Genomic DNA, 19,081 nt, shown 5'->3' with positions numbered 1-19,081 from the left:
AAAGAATTCGACATTGCCAAAATATCCACAAAACGTTCATACCTCACAATACCTAACCCAACCTTACTTTACCATCACCGAAATCAATAAATTTGACATTGCTTAAATATACACAAAACGTGGTAACCTCACCAAACCTAACCCAACCTAACCTAACCATCACCGAAATCAATATATTCGACATTGCAAAAATATACACAAAACATGCTATCCTCATCAAACCTAACCCAACCTAACCTAACCATCACCGAAATCAAAGAATTCGACATTGCCAAAATATCCACAAAACGTGCTTACCTCACCATACCTAACCCAACCTAACCTTACCATTGACGAAATCAATGAATTCGACATTGCAAAAATATACACAAAACGTGCTATCCTCACCAAACCTAACCTAACCTAACCTAACCATCACCGAAATCAAAGAATTCGACATTGCCAAAATAAACACAAAACGTGCTTACCTCACCATACCTAACCCAATTTAACCTTTTTATCACCAAAATCGAAAAATTCGACATTACAAAAATATACACAAAACCTGCTTACCTCACCAAACCTTACCCAACCTAACCAAACGATCACCGAAATCAAAGAATTCGACATTGCCAAAATATCCACAAAACGTTCTTACCCCACCAAACCTAACCCAACCTAACCTAACTATCACCGATATCAAAGAATTCGACATTGCCAAAATATCGAAATTCGACATTACCAACCTAACCTAACGATCACCGAAATCAAAGAATTCGACATTGCCAAAATATCCACAAAACGTTCTTACCCCACCAAACCTAACCCAACCTAACCTAACCATCACCGAAATCAAAGAATTCGACATTGCCACAATATACAAAAAACGTTCTTACCCCACCAAACCTAACCCAACCTAACCTAACCATCACCGAAATAAAAGAATTCGACATTGTTTAAATATCCACAAAACGCGCTTACCTCAACATACATAACTCAACCTAACCTAACAATCACCGAAATCAAAGAATTCGACATTGCCAAAATATCCACAATACGTTCATACCTCACAATACCTAACCCAACCTTACTTTACCATCACCGAAATCAATAAATTCGACATTGCTCAAATATACACAAAACGTGGTAACCTCACCAAACCTAACCCTACCTAACCTAACCATCACCGAAATCAATATATTCGACATTGCAAAAATATACACAAAACGTGCTATCCTCATCAAACCTAACCCAACCTAACCTAACCATCACCGAAATCAAAGAATTCGACATTGCCAAAATATACACAAAACGTGCTTACCTCACCAAACCTTACCCATCCTTACCTAACCACAACTGAAATCAAAGAGTTGGACATTGCAAAAATACAAACAAATCCTGCTTACCTCACCAAACCTAACCCAACCTAACCTCACCATCACCGAAATCAAAGCATTCGACATTGCCAAAATATCCATAAAACGTGCTTACCTCACCATACCTAACCTTACCTAACCTAACCATCACCGAAATCAAAGAATTTGACATTGCCAAACTATTCACAAAACGTTCTTACCTCATCAGACCTAACCCAACCTAACCTAACGATCACCGAAATCAAAGAATTCGACATTGCCAAAATATCCACAAAACGTTCTTACCCCACCAAACCTAACCCAACCTTACCTAACCATCACCGATATCAAAGAATTCGACATTGCCAAAATATCGAAATTCGACATTACCAACCTAACCTAACGATCACCGAAATCAAAGAATTCGACATTGCCAAAATATCCACAAAACGTTCTAACCCCACCAAACCTAACCCAACCTAACCTAACCTCCACCGAATTCAAAGAATTCGACCTTGCCAAAATATTCACAAAACGTGCTAACCTCACCAAACCTAACCCAACCTTACCTAACCATCACGGAAATCAAAGAATTTGACATTGCCAAAATATCCACAAAACGTGCTGACCTTACCATACCTAACCTTACCTAACCTAACCATCACCGAAATCAAAGAATTCGACATTGCCAAAATATCCACAAAACGTGCTTACCCCACCATACCTTACCCAACCTAACCTTTCCATCACCGAAATCAAAGAATTTAACATTGCCTAAATATCCACAAAACGTTCTTACCCCACCAAACCTAACCCAACCTAACCTAACTATCACCGATATCAAAGAATTCGACATTGCCAAAATATCGAAATTCGACATTACCAACCTAACCTAACGATCACCGAAATCAAAGAATTCGACATTGCCAAAATATCCACAAAACGTTCTTACCCCACCAAACCTAACCCAACCTAACCTAACCATCACCGAAATCAAAGAATTCGACATTGCCACAATATACAAAAAACGTTCTTACCCCACCAAACCTAACCCAACCTAACCTAACCATCACCGAAATCAAAGAATTCGACATTGCCACAATATACAAAAAACGTTCTTAGCCCACCAAACCTAACCCAACCTAACCTAACCATCACCGAAATAAAAGAATTCGACATTGTTTAAATATCCACAAAACGCGCTTACCTCAACATACATAACCCAACCTAACCTAACAATCACCGAAATCAAAGAATTCGACATTGCCAAAATATTCACAAAACGTGCTAACCTAACCCAACCTAACCATCACGGAAATCGAAGAATTCGACATTGCCAAAATATCCACAAAACGTGCTTACCTTACCATACCTAACCTTACCTAACCTAACCATCACCGAAATCAAAGAATTCGACATTGCCAAAATATCCACAATACGTTCATACCTCACAATACCTAACCCAACCTTACTTTACCATCACCGAAATCAATAAATTCGACATTGCTCAAATATACACAAAACGTGGTAACCTCACCAAACCTAACCCTACCTAACCTAACCATCACCGAAATCAATATATTCGACATTGCAAAAATATACACAAAACGTGCTATCCTCATCAAACCTAACCCAACCTAACCTAACCATCACCGAAATCAAAGAATTCGACATTGCCAAAATATACACAAAACGTGCTTACCTCACCAAACCTTACCCATCCTTACCTAACCACAACTGAAATCAAAGAATTGGACATTGCAAAAATACAAACAAATCCTGCTTACCTCACCAAACCTAACCCAACCTAACCTCACCATCACCGAAATCAAAGCATTCGACATTGCCAAAATATCCATAAAACGTGCTTACCTCACCATACCTAACCTTACCTAACCTAACCATCACCGAAATCAAAGAATTTGACATTGCCAAACTATTCACAAAACGTTCTTACCTCATCAGACCTAACCCAACCTAACCTAACGATCACCGAAATCAAAGAATTCGACATTGCCAAAATATCCACAAAACGTTCTTACCCCACCAAACCTAACCCAACCTTACCTAACCATCACCGATATCAAAGAATTCGACATTGCCAAAATATCGAAATTCGACATTACCAACCTAACCTAACGATCACCGAAATCAAAGAATTCGACATTGCCAAAATATCCACAAAACGTTCTAACCCCACCAAACCTAACCCAACCTAACCTAACCTCCACCGAATTCAAAGAATTCGACCTTGCCAAAATATTCACAAAACGTGCTAACCTCACCAAACCTAACCCAACCTAACCTAACCATCACGGAAATCAAAGAATTTGACATTGCCAAAATATCCACAAAACGTGCTGACCTTACCATACCTAACCTTACCTAACCTAACCATCACCGAAATCAAAGAATTCGACATTGCCAAAATATCCACAAAACGTGCTTACCCCACCATACCTTACCCAACCTAACCTTTCCATCACCGAAATCAAAGAATTTAACTTTGCCTTAATATCCACAAAACGTTCTTACACCACCAAACCTAACCCATCCTAACCTAACATTCATCGAAATCAAAGAATTCGACATTTCCAAAATATCCACAAAACGTGCTACCCTCACCAAACCTAACCCAACCTAACCTAACCATCACCGAAATCAAAGAATTCGACATTGCCACAATATACAAAAAACGTTCTTAGCCCACCAAACCTAACCCAACCTAACCTAACCATCACCGAAATAAAAGAATTCGACATTGTTTAAATATCCACAAAACGCGCTTACCTCAACATACATAACCCAACCTAACCTTACCATCACCGAAATCAAAGAATTCGAAATTGCCAAAAAAAACACAAAACGTGCTTACCTCACCATACCTAACCCAATTTAACCTTTCCATCACCAAAATCAAAAAATTCGACATTGCAAAAATATACACAAAACGTTCTAACCCCACCAAACCTAACCCAACCTAACCTAACAGACACCGAAATCAAAGAATTCGACATTGCCAAAATATCCACAAAACAATCATACCTCACAATACCTAACCCAACCTTACTTTACCATCACCGAAATCAATAAATTCGACATTGCAAAAATATACAAAAAACGTGCTCACCTCACCAAACCTAACCCAACCTAAACTAACGATCACCGAAATCAAAGAATTCGACATTGCCAAAATATCCACAAAACGTGCTTACCTCACCATACCTAACCCAACCTAACCTAACCATCACCGAAATCAAAGAATTCGACATTGCCAAAATATCCACAAAACGTTCTTACCCCACCAAACCTAACCCAACCTAACCTAACCAACACCGATATCAAAGAATTCGACATTGCCAAAATATCGAAATTCGACATTACCAACCTAACCTAACGATCACCGAAATCAAAGAATTCGACATTGCCAAAATATCCACAAAACGTTCTAACCCCACCAAACCTAACCCAACCTAACCTAACCATCATCGAAATCAAAGAATACGACATTGCCAAAATATCAACAAAACGTGCTTATCTCACCAAACCCAACCCAACCTAACCTAACCATCACCGAAATCAAAGAATTCGACATTGCCAAAATATACACAAAACGTGCTTACCTCACCATACATAAGACAACCTACCCTAACCATCACCGAAATCAAAGAATTGGACATTGCAAAATAATTCACAGAACCTGCTCACTTAACGAAACCTAACCCAACCTAACCTAACCATCACCGATATCAAAGAATTCGACATTGCAAAAATATACACAAAACGTGCTATCCTCACCAAACCTCACCCAACCTAACCTAACCATCACAGAAATCAAAGAATTCGACATTGCCAAAATAAACACAAAACGTGCTTACCTCACCATACCTAACCCAACTTAACCTCTCCATCACCAAAATCAAAAAATTCGAAATTGCAAAAATATACACAAAACCTGCTTACCTCACCAAACCAAACCCAACCTAACCTAACGATTATCGAAATCAAAGAATTCGAGATTGCCAAAATATCCACAAAACGTTCTTACCCCACCAAACCTAACCCAACCTAACCTAACCATCACCGAAATCAAAGAATTCGACATTGCCACAATATACAAAAAACGTTCTTACCCCACCAAACCTAACCCAACCTAACCTAACCATCACCGATATCAAAGAATTAGACATTGCCAAAATATCGAAATTCGACATTACCAACCTAACCTAACGATCACCGAAATCAAAGAATTCGACATTGCCAAAATATCCACAAAACGTTCTTACCCCACCAAACCTAACCCAACCTAACCTAACCATCACCGAAATCAAAGAATTCGACATTGCCACAATATACAAAAAACGTTCTTACCCCACCAAACCTAACCCAACCTAACCTAACCATCACCGATATCAAAGAATTAGACATTGCCAAAATATCGAAATTCGACATTACCAACCTAACCTAACGATCACCGAAATCAAAGAATTCGACATTGCCAAAATATCCACAAAACGTTCTTACCCCACCAAACCTAACCCAACCTAACCTAACCATCACCGAAATCAAAGAATTCGACATTGCCACAATATACAAAAAACGTTCTTACCCCACCAAACCTAACCCAACCTAACCTAACCATCACCGAAATCAAAGAATTCGACATTGCCACAATATACAAAAAACGTGCTAACCTAACCCAACATAACCATCACGGAAATCGAAGAATTCGACATTGCCAAAATATCCACAAAACGTGCTTACCTTACCATACCTAACCTTACCTAACCTAACCATCACCGAAATCAAAGAATTCGACATTGCCAAAATATCCACAAAACGTTCATACCTCACAATACCTAACCCAACCTTACTTTACCATCACCGAAATCAATAAATTCGACATTGCTCAAATATACACAAAACGTGGTAACCTCACCAAACCTAACCCAACCTAACCTAACCATCACCGAAATCAATATATTCGACATTGCAAAAATATACACAAAACATGCTATCCTCATCAAACCTAACCCAACCTAACCTAACCATCACCGAAATCAAAGAATTCGACATTGCCAAAATATCCACAAAACGTTCTTACCCCACCAAACCTAACCCAACCTAACCTAACCATCACCGAAATCAAAGAATTCGACATTGCCACAATATACAAAAAACGTTCTTACCCCACCAAACCTAACCCAACCTAACCTAACTATCACCGATATCAAAGAATTCGACATTGCCAAAATATCGAAATTCGACATTACCAACCTAACCAAACGATCACCGAAATCAAAGAATTCGACATTGCCAAAATATCCACAAAACGTTCTTACCCCACCAAACCTAACCCAACCTAACCTAACCAACACCGATATCAAAGAATTCGACATTGCCAAAATATCGAAATTCGACATTACCAACCTAACCTAACGATCACCGAAATCAAAGAATTCGACATTGCCAAAATATCCACAAAACGTTCTAACCCCACCAAACCTAACCCAACCTAACCTAACCATCATCGAAATCAAAGAATACGACATTGCCAAAATATCAACAAAACGTGCTTATCTCACCAAACCCAACCCAACCTAACCTAACCATCACCGAAATCAAAGAATTCGACATTGCCAAAATATACACAAAACGTGCTTACCTCACCATACATAAGACAACCTACCCTAACCATCACCGAAATCAAAGAATTGGACATTGCAAAATAATTCACAGAACCTGCTCACTTAACGAAACCTAACCCAACCTAACCTAACCATCACCGATATCAAAGAATTCGACATTGCAAAAATATACACAAAACGTGCTATCCTCACCAAACCTCACCCAACCTAACCTAACCATCACAGAAATCAAAGAATTCGACATTGCCAAAATAAACACAAAACGTGCTTACCTCACCATACCTAACCCAACTTAACCTCTCCATCACCAAAATCAAAAAATTCGAAATTGCAAAAATATACACAAAACCTGCTTACCTCACCAAACCAAACCCAACCTAACCTAACGATTATCGAAATCAAAGAATTCGAGATTGCCAAAATATCCACAAAACGTTCTTACCCCACCAAACCTAACCCAACCTAACCTAACCATCACCGAAATCAAAGAATTCGACATTGCCACAATATACAAAAAACGTTCTTACCCCACCAAACCTAACCCAACCTAACCTAACCATCACCGATATCAAAGAATTAGACATTGCCAAAATATCGAAATTCGACATTACCAACCTAACCTAACGATCACCGAAATCAAAGAATTCGACATTGCCAAAATATCCACAAAACGTTCTTACCCCACCAAACCTAACCCAACCTAACCTAACCATCACCGAAATCAAAGAATTCGACATTGCCACAATATACAAAAAACGTGCTAACCTAACCCAACATAACCATCACGGAAATCGAAGAATTCGACATTGCCAAAATATCCACAAAACGTGCTTACCTTACCATACCTAACCTTACCTAACCTAACCATCACCGAAATCAAAGAATTCGACATTGCCAAAATATCCACAAAACGTTCATACCTCACAATACCTAACCCAACCTTACTTTACCATCACCGAAATCAATAAATTCGACATTGCTCAAATATACACAAAACGTGGTAACCTCACCAAACCTAACCCAACCTAACCTAACCATCACCGAAATCAATATATTCGACATTGCAAAAATATACACAAAACATGCTATCCTCATCAAACCTAACCCAACCTAACCTAACCATCACCGAAATCAAAGAATTCGACATTGCCAAAATATCCACAAAACGTTCTTACCCCACCAAACCTAACCCAACCTAACCTAACCATCACCGAAATCAAAGAATTCGACATTGCCACAATATACAAAAAACGTTCTTACCCCACCAAACCTAACCCAACCTAACCTAACTATCACCGATATCAAAGAATTCGACATTGCCAAATTATCGAAATTCGACATTACCAACCTAACCAAACGATCACCGAAATCAAAGAATTCGACATTGCCAAAATATCCACAAAACGTTCTTACCCCACCAAACCTAACCCAACCTAACCTAACCATCACCGATATCAAAGAATTAGACATTGCCAAAATATCGAAATTCGACATTACCAACCTAACCTAACTATCACCGAAATCAAAGAATTCGACATTGCCAAAATATCCACAAAACGTTCTTACCTCACCAAACCTAACCCAACCTAACCTAACCATCACCGAAATCAATATATTCGACATTGCAAAAATATACACAAAACATGCTATCCTCATCAAACCTAACCCAACCTAACCTAACCATCACCGAAATCAATATATTCGACATTGCAAAAATATACACAAAACATGCTATCCTCATCAAACCTAACCCAACCTAACCTAACCATCACCGAAATCAAAGAATTCGACATTGCCAAAATATCCACAAAACGTGCTTACCTCACCATACCTAACCCAACCTAACCTTACCATTTAAGAAATCAATGAATTCGACATTGCAAAAATATACACAAAACGTGCTATCCTCACCAAACCTAACCTAACCTAACCTAACCATCACCGAAATCAAAGAATTCGACATTGCCAAAATAAACACAAAACGTGCTTACCTCACCATACCTAACCCAACTTAACCTTTTTATCACCAAAATCGAAAAATTCGACATTGCATAAATATACACAAAACCTGCTTACCTCACCAAACCTAACCCAACCTAACCAAACGATCACCGAAATCAAAGAATTCGACATTGCCAAAATATCCACAAAACGTTCTTACCCCACCAAACCTAACCCAACCTAACCTAACTATCACCGATATCAAAGAATTCGACATTGCCAAAATATCGAAATTCGACATTACCAACCTAACCTAACGATCACCGAAATCAAAGAATTCGACATTGCCAAAATATCCACAAAACGTTCTTACCCCACCAAACCTAACCCAACCTAACCTAACCATCACCGAAATCAAAGAATTCGACATTGCCACAATATACAAAAAACGTTCTTACCCCACCAAACCTAACCCAACCTAACCTAACCATCACCGAAATCAAAGAATTCGACATTGCCACAATATACAAAAAACGTTCTTAGCCCACCAAACCTAACCCAACCTAACCTAACCATCACCGAAATAAAAGAATTCGACATTGTTTAAATATCCACAAAACGCGCTTACCTCAACATACATAACCCAACCTAACCTAACAATCACCGAAATCAAAGAATTCGACATTGCCAAAATATTCACAAAACGTGCTAACCTAACCCAACCTAACCATCACGGAAATCGAAGAATTCGACATTGCCAAAATATCCACAAAACGTGCTTACCTTACCATACCTAACCTTACCTAACCTAACCATCACCGAAATCAAAGAATTCGACATTGCCAAAATATCCACAATACGTTCATACCTCACAATACCTAACCCAACCTTACTTTACCATCACCGAAATCAATAAATTCGACATTGCAAAAATATACACAAAACATGCTATCCTCATCAAACCTAACCCAACCTAACCTAACCATCACCGAAATCAAAGAATTCGACATTGCCAAAATATCCACAAAACGTTCTTACCCCACCAAACCTAACCCAACCTAACCTAACCATCACCGAAATCAAAGAATTCGACATTGCCACAATATACAAAAAACGTTCTTACCCCACCAAACCTAACCCAACCTAACCTAACTATCACCGATATCAAAGAATTCGACATTGCCAAAATATCGAAATTCGACATTACCAACCTAACCAAACGATCACCGAAATCAAAGAATTCGACATTGCCAAAATATCCACAAAACGTTCTTACCCCACCAAACCTAACCCAACCTAACCTAACCAACACCGATATCAAAGAATTCGACATTGCCAAAATATCGAAATTCGACATTACCAACCTAACCTAACGATCACCGAAATCAAAGAATTCGACATTGCCAAAATATCCACAAAACGTTCTAACCCCACCAAACCTAACCCAACCTAACCTAACCATCATCGAAATCAAAGAATACGACATTGCCAAAATATCAACAAAACGTGCTTATCTCACCAAACCCAACCCAACCTAACCTAACCATCACCGAAATCAAAAAATTCGACATTGCCAAAATATACACAAAACGTGCTTACCTCACCATACATAAGACAACCTACCCTAACCATCACCGAAATCAAAGAATTGGACATTGCAAAATAATTCACAGAACCTGCTCACTTAACGAAACCTAACCCAACCTAACCTAACCATCACCGATATCAAAGAATTCGACATTGCCACAATATACAAAAAACGTTCTTACCCCACCAAACCTAACCCAACCTAACCTAACCATCACCGATATCAAAGAATTAGACATTGCCAAAATATCGAAATTCGACATTACCAACCTAACCTAACGATCACCGAAATCAAAGAATTCGACATTGCCAAAATATCCACAAAACGTTCTTACCCCACCAAACCTAACCCAACCTAACCTAACCATCACCGAAATCAAAGAATTCGACATTGCCACAATATACAAAAAACGTTCTTACCCCACCAAACCTAACCCAACCTAACCTAACCATCACCGATATCAAAGAATTAGACATTGCCAAAATATCGAAATTCGACATTACCAACCTAACCTAACGATCACCGAAATCAAAGAATTCGACATTGCCAAAATATCCACAAAACGTTCTTACCCCACCAAACCTAACCCAACCTAACCTAACCATCACCGAAATCAAAGAATTCGACATTGCCACAATATACAAAAAACGTTCTTACCCCACCAAACCTAACCCAACCTAACCTAACCATCACCGAAATCAAAGAATTCGACATTGCCACAATATACAAAAAACGTGCTAACCTAACCCAACATAACCATCACGGAAATCGAAGAATTCGACATTGCCAAAATATCCACAAAACGTGCTTACCTTACCATACCTAACCTTACCTAACCTAACCATCACCGAAATCAAAGAATTCGACATTGCCAAAATATCCACAAAACGTTCATACCTCACAATACCTAACCCAACCTTACTTTACCATCACCGAAATCAATAAATTCGACATTGCTCAAATATACACAAAACGTGGTAACCTCACCAAACCTAACCCAACCTAACCTAACCATCACCGAAATCAATATATTCGACATTGCAAAAATATACACAAAACATGCTATCCTCATCAAACCTAACCCAACCTAACCTAACCATCACCGAAATCAAAGAATTCGACATTGCCAAAATATCCACAAAACGTTCTTACCCCACCAAACCTAACCCAACCTAACCTAACCATCACCGAAATCAAAGAATTCGACATTGCCACAATATACAAAAAACGTTCTTACCCCACCAAACCTAACCCAACCTAACCTAACTATCACCGATATCAAAGAATTCGACATTGCCAAATTATCGAAATTCGACATTACCAACCTAACCAAACGATCACCGAAATCAAAGAATTCGACATTGCCAAAATATCCACAAAACGTTCTTACCCCACCAAACCTAACCCAACCTAACCTAACCATCACCGATATCAAAGAATTAGACATTGCCAAAATATCGAAATTCGACATTACCAACCTAACCTAACTATCACCGAAATCAAAGAATTCGACATTGCCAAAATATCCACAAAACGTTCTTACCTCACCAAACCTAACCCAACCTAACCTTACCATCACCGAAATAAAAGAATTCGACATTGTTTAAATATCCACAAAACGCGCTTACCTCAACATACATAACCCAACCTAACCTAACAATCACCGAAATCAAAGAATTCGACATTGCCAAAATATTCACAAAACGTGCTAACCTAACCCAACATAACCATCACGGAAATCGAAGAATTCGACATTGCCAAAATATCCACAAAACGTGCTTACCTTACCATACCTAACCTTACCTAACCTAACCATCACCGAAATCAAAGAATTCGACATTGCCAAAATATCCACAAAACGTTCATACCTCACAATACCTAACCCAACCTTACTTTACCATCACCGAAATCAATAAATTCGACATTGCTCAAATATACACAAAACGTGGTAACCTCACCAAACCTAACCCAACCTAACCTAACCATCACCGAAATCAATATATTCGACATTGCAAAAATATACACAAAACATGCTATCCTCATCAAACCTAACCCAACCTAACCTAACCATCACCGTAATCAAAGAATTCGACATTGCCAAAATATCCACAAAACGTGCTTACCTCACCATACCTAACCCAACCTAACCTTACCATTGACGAAATCAATGAATTCGACATTGCAAAAATATACACAAAACGTGCTATCCGCACCAAACCTAACCCAACCTAACCTAACCATCACCGAAATCAAAGAATTCGACATTGCCAAAATATCCACAAAACGTTCATACCTCACAATACCTAACCCAACCTTACTTTACCATCACCGAAATCAATAAATTTGACATTGCTTAAATATACACAAAACGTGGTAACCTCACCAAACCTAACCCAACCTAACCTAACCATCACCGAAATCAATATATTCGACATTGCAAAAATATACACAAAACATGCTATCCTCATCAAACCTAACCCAACCTAACCTAACCATCACCGAAATCAAAGAATTCGACATTGCCAAAATATCCACAAAACGTGCTTACCTCACCATACCTAACCCAACCTAACCTTACCATTTAAGAAATCAATGAATTCGACATTGCAAAAATATACACAAAACGTGCTATCCTCACCAAACCTAACCTAACCTAACCTAACCATCACCGAAATCAAAGAATTCGACATTGCCAAAATAAACACAAAACGTGCTTACCTCACCATACCTAACCCAACTTAACCTTTTTATCACCAAAATCGAAAAATTCGACATTGCAAAAATATACACAAAACCTGCTTACCTCACCAAACCTAACCCAACCTAACCAAACGATCACCGAAATCAAAGAATTCGACATTGCCAAAATATCCACAAAACGTTCTTACCCCACCAAACCTAACCCAACCTAACCTAACTATCACCGATATCAAAGAATTCGACATTGCCAAAATATCGAAATTCGACATTACCAACCTAACCTAACGATCACCGAAATCAAAGAATTCGACATTGCCAAAATATCCACAAAACGTTCTTACCCCACCAAACCTAACCCAACCTAACCTAACCATCACCGAAATCAAAGAATTCGACATTGCCACAATATACAAAAAACGTTCTTACCCCACCAAACCTAACCCAACCTAACCTAACCATCACCGAAATCAAAGAATTCGACATTGCCACAATATACAAAAAACGTTCTTAGCCCACCAAACCTAACCCAACCTAACCTAACCATCACCGAAATAAAAGAATTCGACATTGTTTAAATATCCACAAAACGCGCTTACCTCAACATACATAACCCAACCTAACCTAACAATCACCGAAATCAAAGAATTCGACATTGCCAAAATATTCACAAAACGTGCTAACCTAACCCAACCTAACCATCACGGAAATCGAAGAATTCGACATTGCCAAAATATCCACAAAACGTGCTTACCTTACCATACCTAACCTTACCTAACCTAACCATCACCGAAATCAAAGAATTCGACATTGCCAAAATATCCACAATACGTTCATACCTCACAATACCTAACCCAACCTTACTTTACCATCACCGAAATCAATAAATTCGACATTGCTCAAATATACACAAAACGTGGTAACCTCACCAAACCTAACCCTACCTAACCTAACCATCACCGAAATCAATATATTCGACATTGCAAAAATATACACAAAACGTGCTATCCTCATCAAACCTAACCCAACCTAACCTAACCATCACCGAAATCAAAGAATTCGACATTGCCAAAATATACACAAAACGTGCTTACCTCACCAAACCTTACCCATCCTTACCTAACCACAACTGAAATCAAAGAATTGGACATTGCAAAAATACAAACAAATCCTGCTTACCTCACCAAACCTAACCCAACCTAACCTCACCATCACCGAAATCAAAGCATTCGACATTGCCAAAATATCCATAAAACGTGCTTACCTCACCATACCTAACCTTACCTAACCTAACCATCACCGAAATCAAAGAATTTGACATTGCCAAACTATTCACAAATCGTTCTTACCTTTTTTTTTTTTTTTTTTTTTTTTTTTTTTTTATCGTCGGAGGTGGGGAATCTTCCAAAGACATCCTCCAGCCCGAACTGGAGGATAGTGTCGGATTTTTACCGACTAAACCCCACCCCCTTGACTCCCCTGCTCCCCGGACACATTTTCATGTTTTGCTTCGGGAAAGCAGTTTTGTCTTAGCCATTTATGGCTCTTCCTTCGAGTTCTCGGGTTCTTTCTGCTTCTTCTTTATTTTTCATTATCATCGAAGCAAATGCTTCCCACGCTGACCAGGCAGTTGCGCTATCCAGTATGACGAAGATTATGTTTATCGGCGTCAGGTGTTCTACGCCGATTACAGTTCTGAATGTTCTTCTGTCGTCTTCCCATGCTGGACAATCAAAGGTTGTGTGGGCCGCGTCGTCTTTCTCGTTTTCACAGTGGTGGCACTTCGGAGTTGTTTCCTTTCCTATTTTGTATAGGTAGGTCCCGAAGCACCCGTGACCTGTGAGTATTTGGGTCGTGTGGTGATTCAGTTCGCCGTGCTTTCTTTGGCACCACGCTTTTAGGTCTCCGATGAGATGGTGTGTCCATCGACCTTTTTCTGAGTTGTTCCATCTGTCTTGCCATTTGATCATCGTTGTCTCTCTGGCTGCACTCTTCTTTTCACCTCTGTAGATCGCTTGTCGTTCTAGAGCGAGTAAGTCGATCGGTGGAATGGCGCACAACACCAGGATGGCATCTTCAGATACTGTACGGTATGCTGCTGCGACTCTTAATGCAGCTCTTCTTTGTACTCTAGCGAGGCTGAGCCTCGTCCTCTCAACCTTTGTTTTTTCCGCCCAAATCGGAGCACCGTACAGGAGGACTGAGTGTACTACTTCACAGTATAGTTTTCTTCTCCTCTGTTTCGGTCCACCGATGTTGGGCATCAGTCTGGCGAGGTCTTCTGCTATTTGGGCCGCCCTAGCTCCCGCTTTTTCCGCATGTTTTGCAAAGCGTAGTTTGTCATCTAACTGCACTCCCAAATACCGCAGTGATCTGCTGAACGTCACCTCAAAACCGTTGACTGTTATTTGAGGAGGCAGCAGCTTTCTACGTCTTGTGAAGAATACAGCTTCGGTTTTCTGGACGGCGAGCTCCAAGCCCGCATCCACGAGCCATTTTTTAACCCTTCTTATGGCTTCTTCGCTTCTTAGGCGTAAAGATGTTGTGTTCTTTGCGGTGACAAGCAACGCGACATCGTCAGCAAAGGCGACCAGGCTCGTTTCATCTGGCATTGGGATCTTCAACAAGCCGTCGTACATTACATTCCAAAGCGCCGGGCCCAGGACCGATCCCTTTGGTACGCCCGCAGTGACTGATCGTTCGTATTTTTTGCCCATGCATTCATACAGAAGGATTCTGTCCGAAAAATAGCTCTCGATCATCTTGATAAGTTTTTCCGGAGCATTGATAGTGACTAATGCATCGAGAGTCCTTCCCCAGTTGGCAGTGTTGAATGCATTTTTTATGTCGAGCGCGATCATCACAACATGTTTGCTCGCCTTGACGCTCCCACGCCATGCTAGTCTTACGGTGTTTACGACTTCACTGATCGCGTCAATAGTTGAGCGACCGGGTCGAAATCCAAATTGCTGCGATGACAGTCCTGTGTCGCTGTTTTCTAGCTGTTGTTGTAGTCGCTGTAGGAGAAGTCTCTCTAGTAACTTTCCTACCCCGTCAAGTAGGCAGAGTGGCCTGTATGATGAAGGTCCTGGTGGGCCTCCCTTTCCTTTTGAAATCAGCACGAGTTTTTGTCTTTTCCATGGTTTTGGAAAGGTTCCTTCCGACAGACAAGCATTGAAGGTCGTCAACAGCAACGCAGGATCGCTCAAGGCAATTCTTTTAATAACTGCGTTTGGAATGCAGTCCGGTCCCGGCGCCTTTTCAATATTTATTCGTTTGGCGGCTGCTACGACTTCTTCCTCCGTGAAAATCGGCATCTCATCACCAGTACTGCTCGCCGATCGTCTTTCCATCACTGGGTGTTGCGGAAAGAGGCCATCTATGACCAATTCAAGACTCGCCTTATTTTCAAGATATGGATCGACAGTTCCAATTCGGAGCTTTTTCCTTATGATCTTATATGGGCTCCCCCACGGATTCACATCAATCGATTTGCAGAGCTCTTTCCAGCATCTCTCTTTACTTTCTTTTATAGCTTTTCGTAAAGCTATCCTGGCTTCTTGATATTTCACTCTGTGCTGTTCATTGCTTGACCGTCGTTGTGCTCGGCGTCTGCAGGTTAAGCACTCGCGGCGAAGTATGGCGATGTTTTCGGTCTACCAGAAGACCGGGCGCCTCTTTTTACCTCCGCGTCTCGGCATCGATGCGTCGCAGCTCTCACTCAATAGGTCATTTAATGAGTTGGCAATGTCTTCGGCTCCAACCCCGCTGCTTGCGACGTCAGTCACTTTTGATCTTAGTTCTGCAACGGCTTCGTCCAAAGCTACGATGTCCAGCTTACGAGCTCCCCAGCCAGAACTAGAAGGTAACATTTGTGGCCCGGCGAGGCGATCTTCCAACTCGAAGCCAATGTAGCGATGGTCGCTGTGAGAGTAGCTGTCAAGCACTTGCCATTTTCGGATCCTGCCAATTATTGTTTCACCTGCAAATGTGACATCGATGACCGATCCGGTGCTGCCCCGAACGAACGTGTAAGCACTTCCTACGTTGGCCGCATGCAGATGTAAATGCGATGCCATTTCAGAGAGTAAAATACCTCTGCGATCCGTTTTTTGAGAGCCCCACTCTGGAGCTTTTGAGTTAAAATCTCCGGCAACGACAACAGGTAAGGTCGATGTTCTCACGTCATCTTCAAGGCAGACGAGATCTCTCTTGAACTCCTCTATTGTTGCACTAGGAGAAAAATAGCAGCTATAGAACCTCACTCCCCTCATCTCCACCCACGTCCAGCCTTGGACGCCAATTGAAACAGCATTCGTGATTCGCAGGTGGGCAGTTGGTGTGTAGATTGCAGATCTTGAGCTTGCATCCGAATACCATCGATGAGGAATGTTGCGGTACTGTTCAGACACAATCACGAGGTCCGCTCGCCGCTCCTCTGCTGTCTGTATCATCACATCCTGCGCCGCCTGGCATCCATTCAGATTGATCTGGAGTATGCGGATCATTGTTGTGTTCGTCCTTTCAGAGCAGTCCGGAGGGCTGCACAGCTTCGACTACCAGTCTGATGACCGCTGCTTATTTTTTCTCCTTCACAAATGCTGCAGTGTGGGTCGTTCTTACAAATCACAGCTTTATGGCCTTCCTGGCCGCACTTGTTGCATTCTTTGCTTCTGTCTTGTTTGCTGGCGCATTCTACCGCAATGTGTCCGAATCCCCGACACCTGAAGCATCTTATTATATGGACTCGGGGCCTCAAACGACAATTGACCCATCCGATTCGAATTCTTCCGGCCTTAATCAATTCAGTGGCATCGTCTCTCGGGAGTTTGACCATCGCAATCTGAGTGCCTCCATAAGCCGGTTTGAACGTGATCAATCGCGCATTTCTCACCACATGTGGTGAAGCGCTTGCTAATGCCTCCATCAATTCTGTCTCATCCGTGGCCCCATCGATGTCCCGTATTTCAATGACGACTCCAGGGACGAGCTTCTTCACAGTCGCACCATTGCCCAGAATCGCGGAAATCGCACCCATTAGCTCTTCCGTTTTTGTTGTTCCTTTTTGCATTTTTATAAGAACTTCTCCACCCTTTGTTTGACGAATAGCGGCAACATCTACATTCTCCATTGGAATTTCTTTTCTGATTTTCTTTAAGGTGTCTGCATATGTCACCGTGCCGTCTGACTTTATTGTTATAGCCTCATTTCTGGGGCCTGGTGGAAATCGCGCATATCGATCTTGAAAGCTATTTTCAATGTTTTGCTGACGCCGATCGTTGTTGTTGTTGGTGTTCTTTGTATCATTTGTTCTTTTATTCTTTTTATTCCGCCTTCTTTTTGACCTTACTTCTTTCCAGGAATCCTCTTTTGGTTGATCTAGTGAGGATGCCGAGTCCATGATTGCGGGATTTTCCGGTATTAAAGCATTTGGAGGATTCTTTAAAACATCGCTCGAGGTGGGATTGAGTTCTATTAGTGTTTTAGTTTGTAATCTATGCTTTAACAGGTCTAGTTTTATGTCTTTATATGTATTAAAGGCTATCATTGCCTCTTCAATTCCATCCTTGATTGGAACGTAGGTATTTTTACGTATTTTGCTATTGAGATCAATTAGAATTAATTCTAATTTGTGGAATACCTTCTGCTCGAGAGCTTCTTTAGCAGTAATCTCACACATTTCCAAAGATATGCTAGCCATTGATGTCATTATTCCAATTTCTCCGACTAAAAAGTTCACCGTGATCGTTAATTTTTTCAATCGGTACGCGCTCGCACACTATTTATTTTGGTCGTTGTTAGTGGTACTTTGATCTGCCGTAATCGCAACAAGTCGTTAGCAACGTAGTTGTTATTGTTATTAATGAGCTGTT

General features: G+C 40.5%; 1 protein-coding gene across 1 annotated transcript in view; it reads right to left on the bottom strand.

Annotated features, from left to right (window-relative positions):
- Positions 1-17,716, bottom strand: part of LOC143917274 (uncharacterized) — a 28,540-nt gene extending 10,824 nt beyond the window's left edge. Inside the window, exon 1 of the mRNA XM_077438756.1 lies at positions 16,997-17,716. Within this exon, the coding sequence (XP_077294882.1) occupies positions 16,997-17,716 (720 nt within the window). The remainder of the gene's footprint in view (positions 1-16,996) is intronic.
- Positions 17,717-19,081: the final 1,365 nt, after the last annotated feature.

This window comes from Arctopsyche grandis, chromosome 9, assembly GCF_051622035.1.
Source record: "Arctopsyche grandis isolate Sample6627 chromosome 9, ASM5162203v2, whole genome shotgun sequence".
NCBI lineage: Eukaryota > Metazoa > Arthropoda > Insecta > Trichoptera > Hydropsychidae > Arctopsyche > Arctopsyche grandis.
The sequence above is the reverse complement of the archived record's forward strand: the minus strand, read 5'-3'. Positions and strand labels throughout refer to the sequence as shown.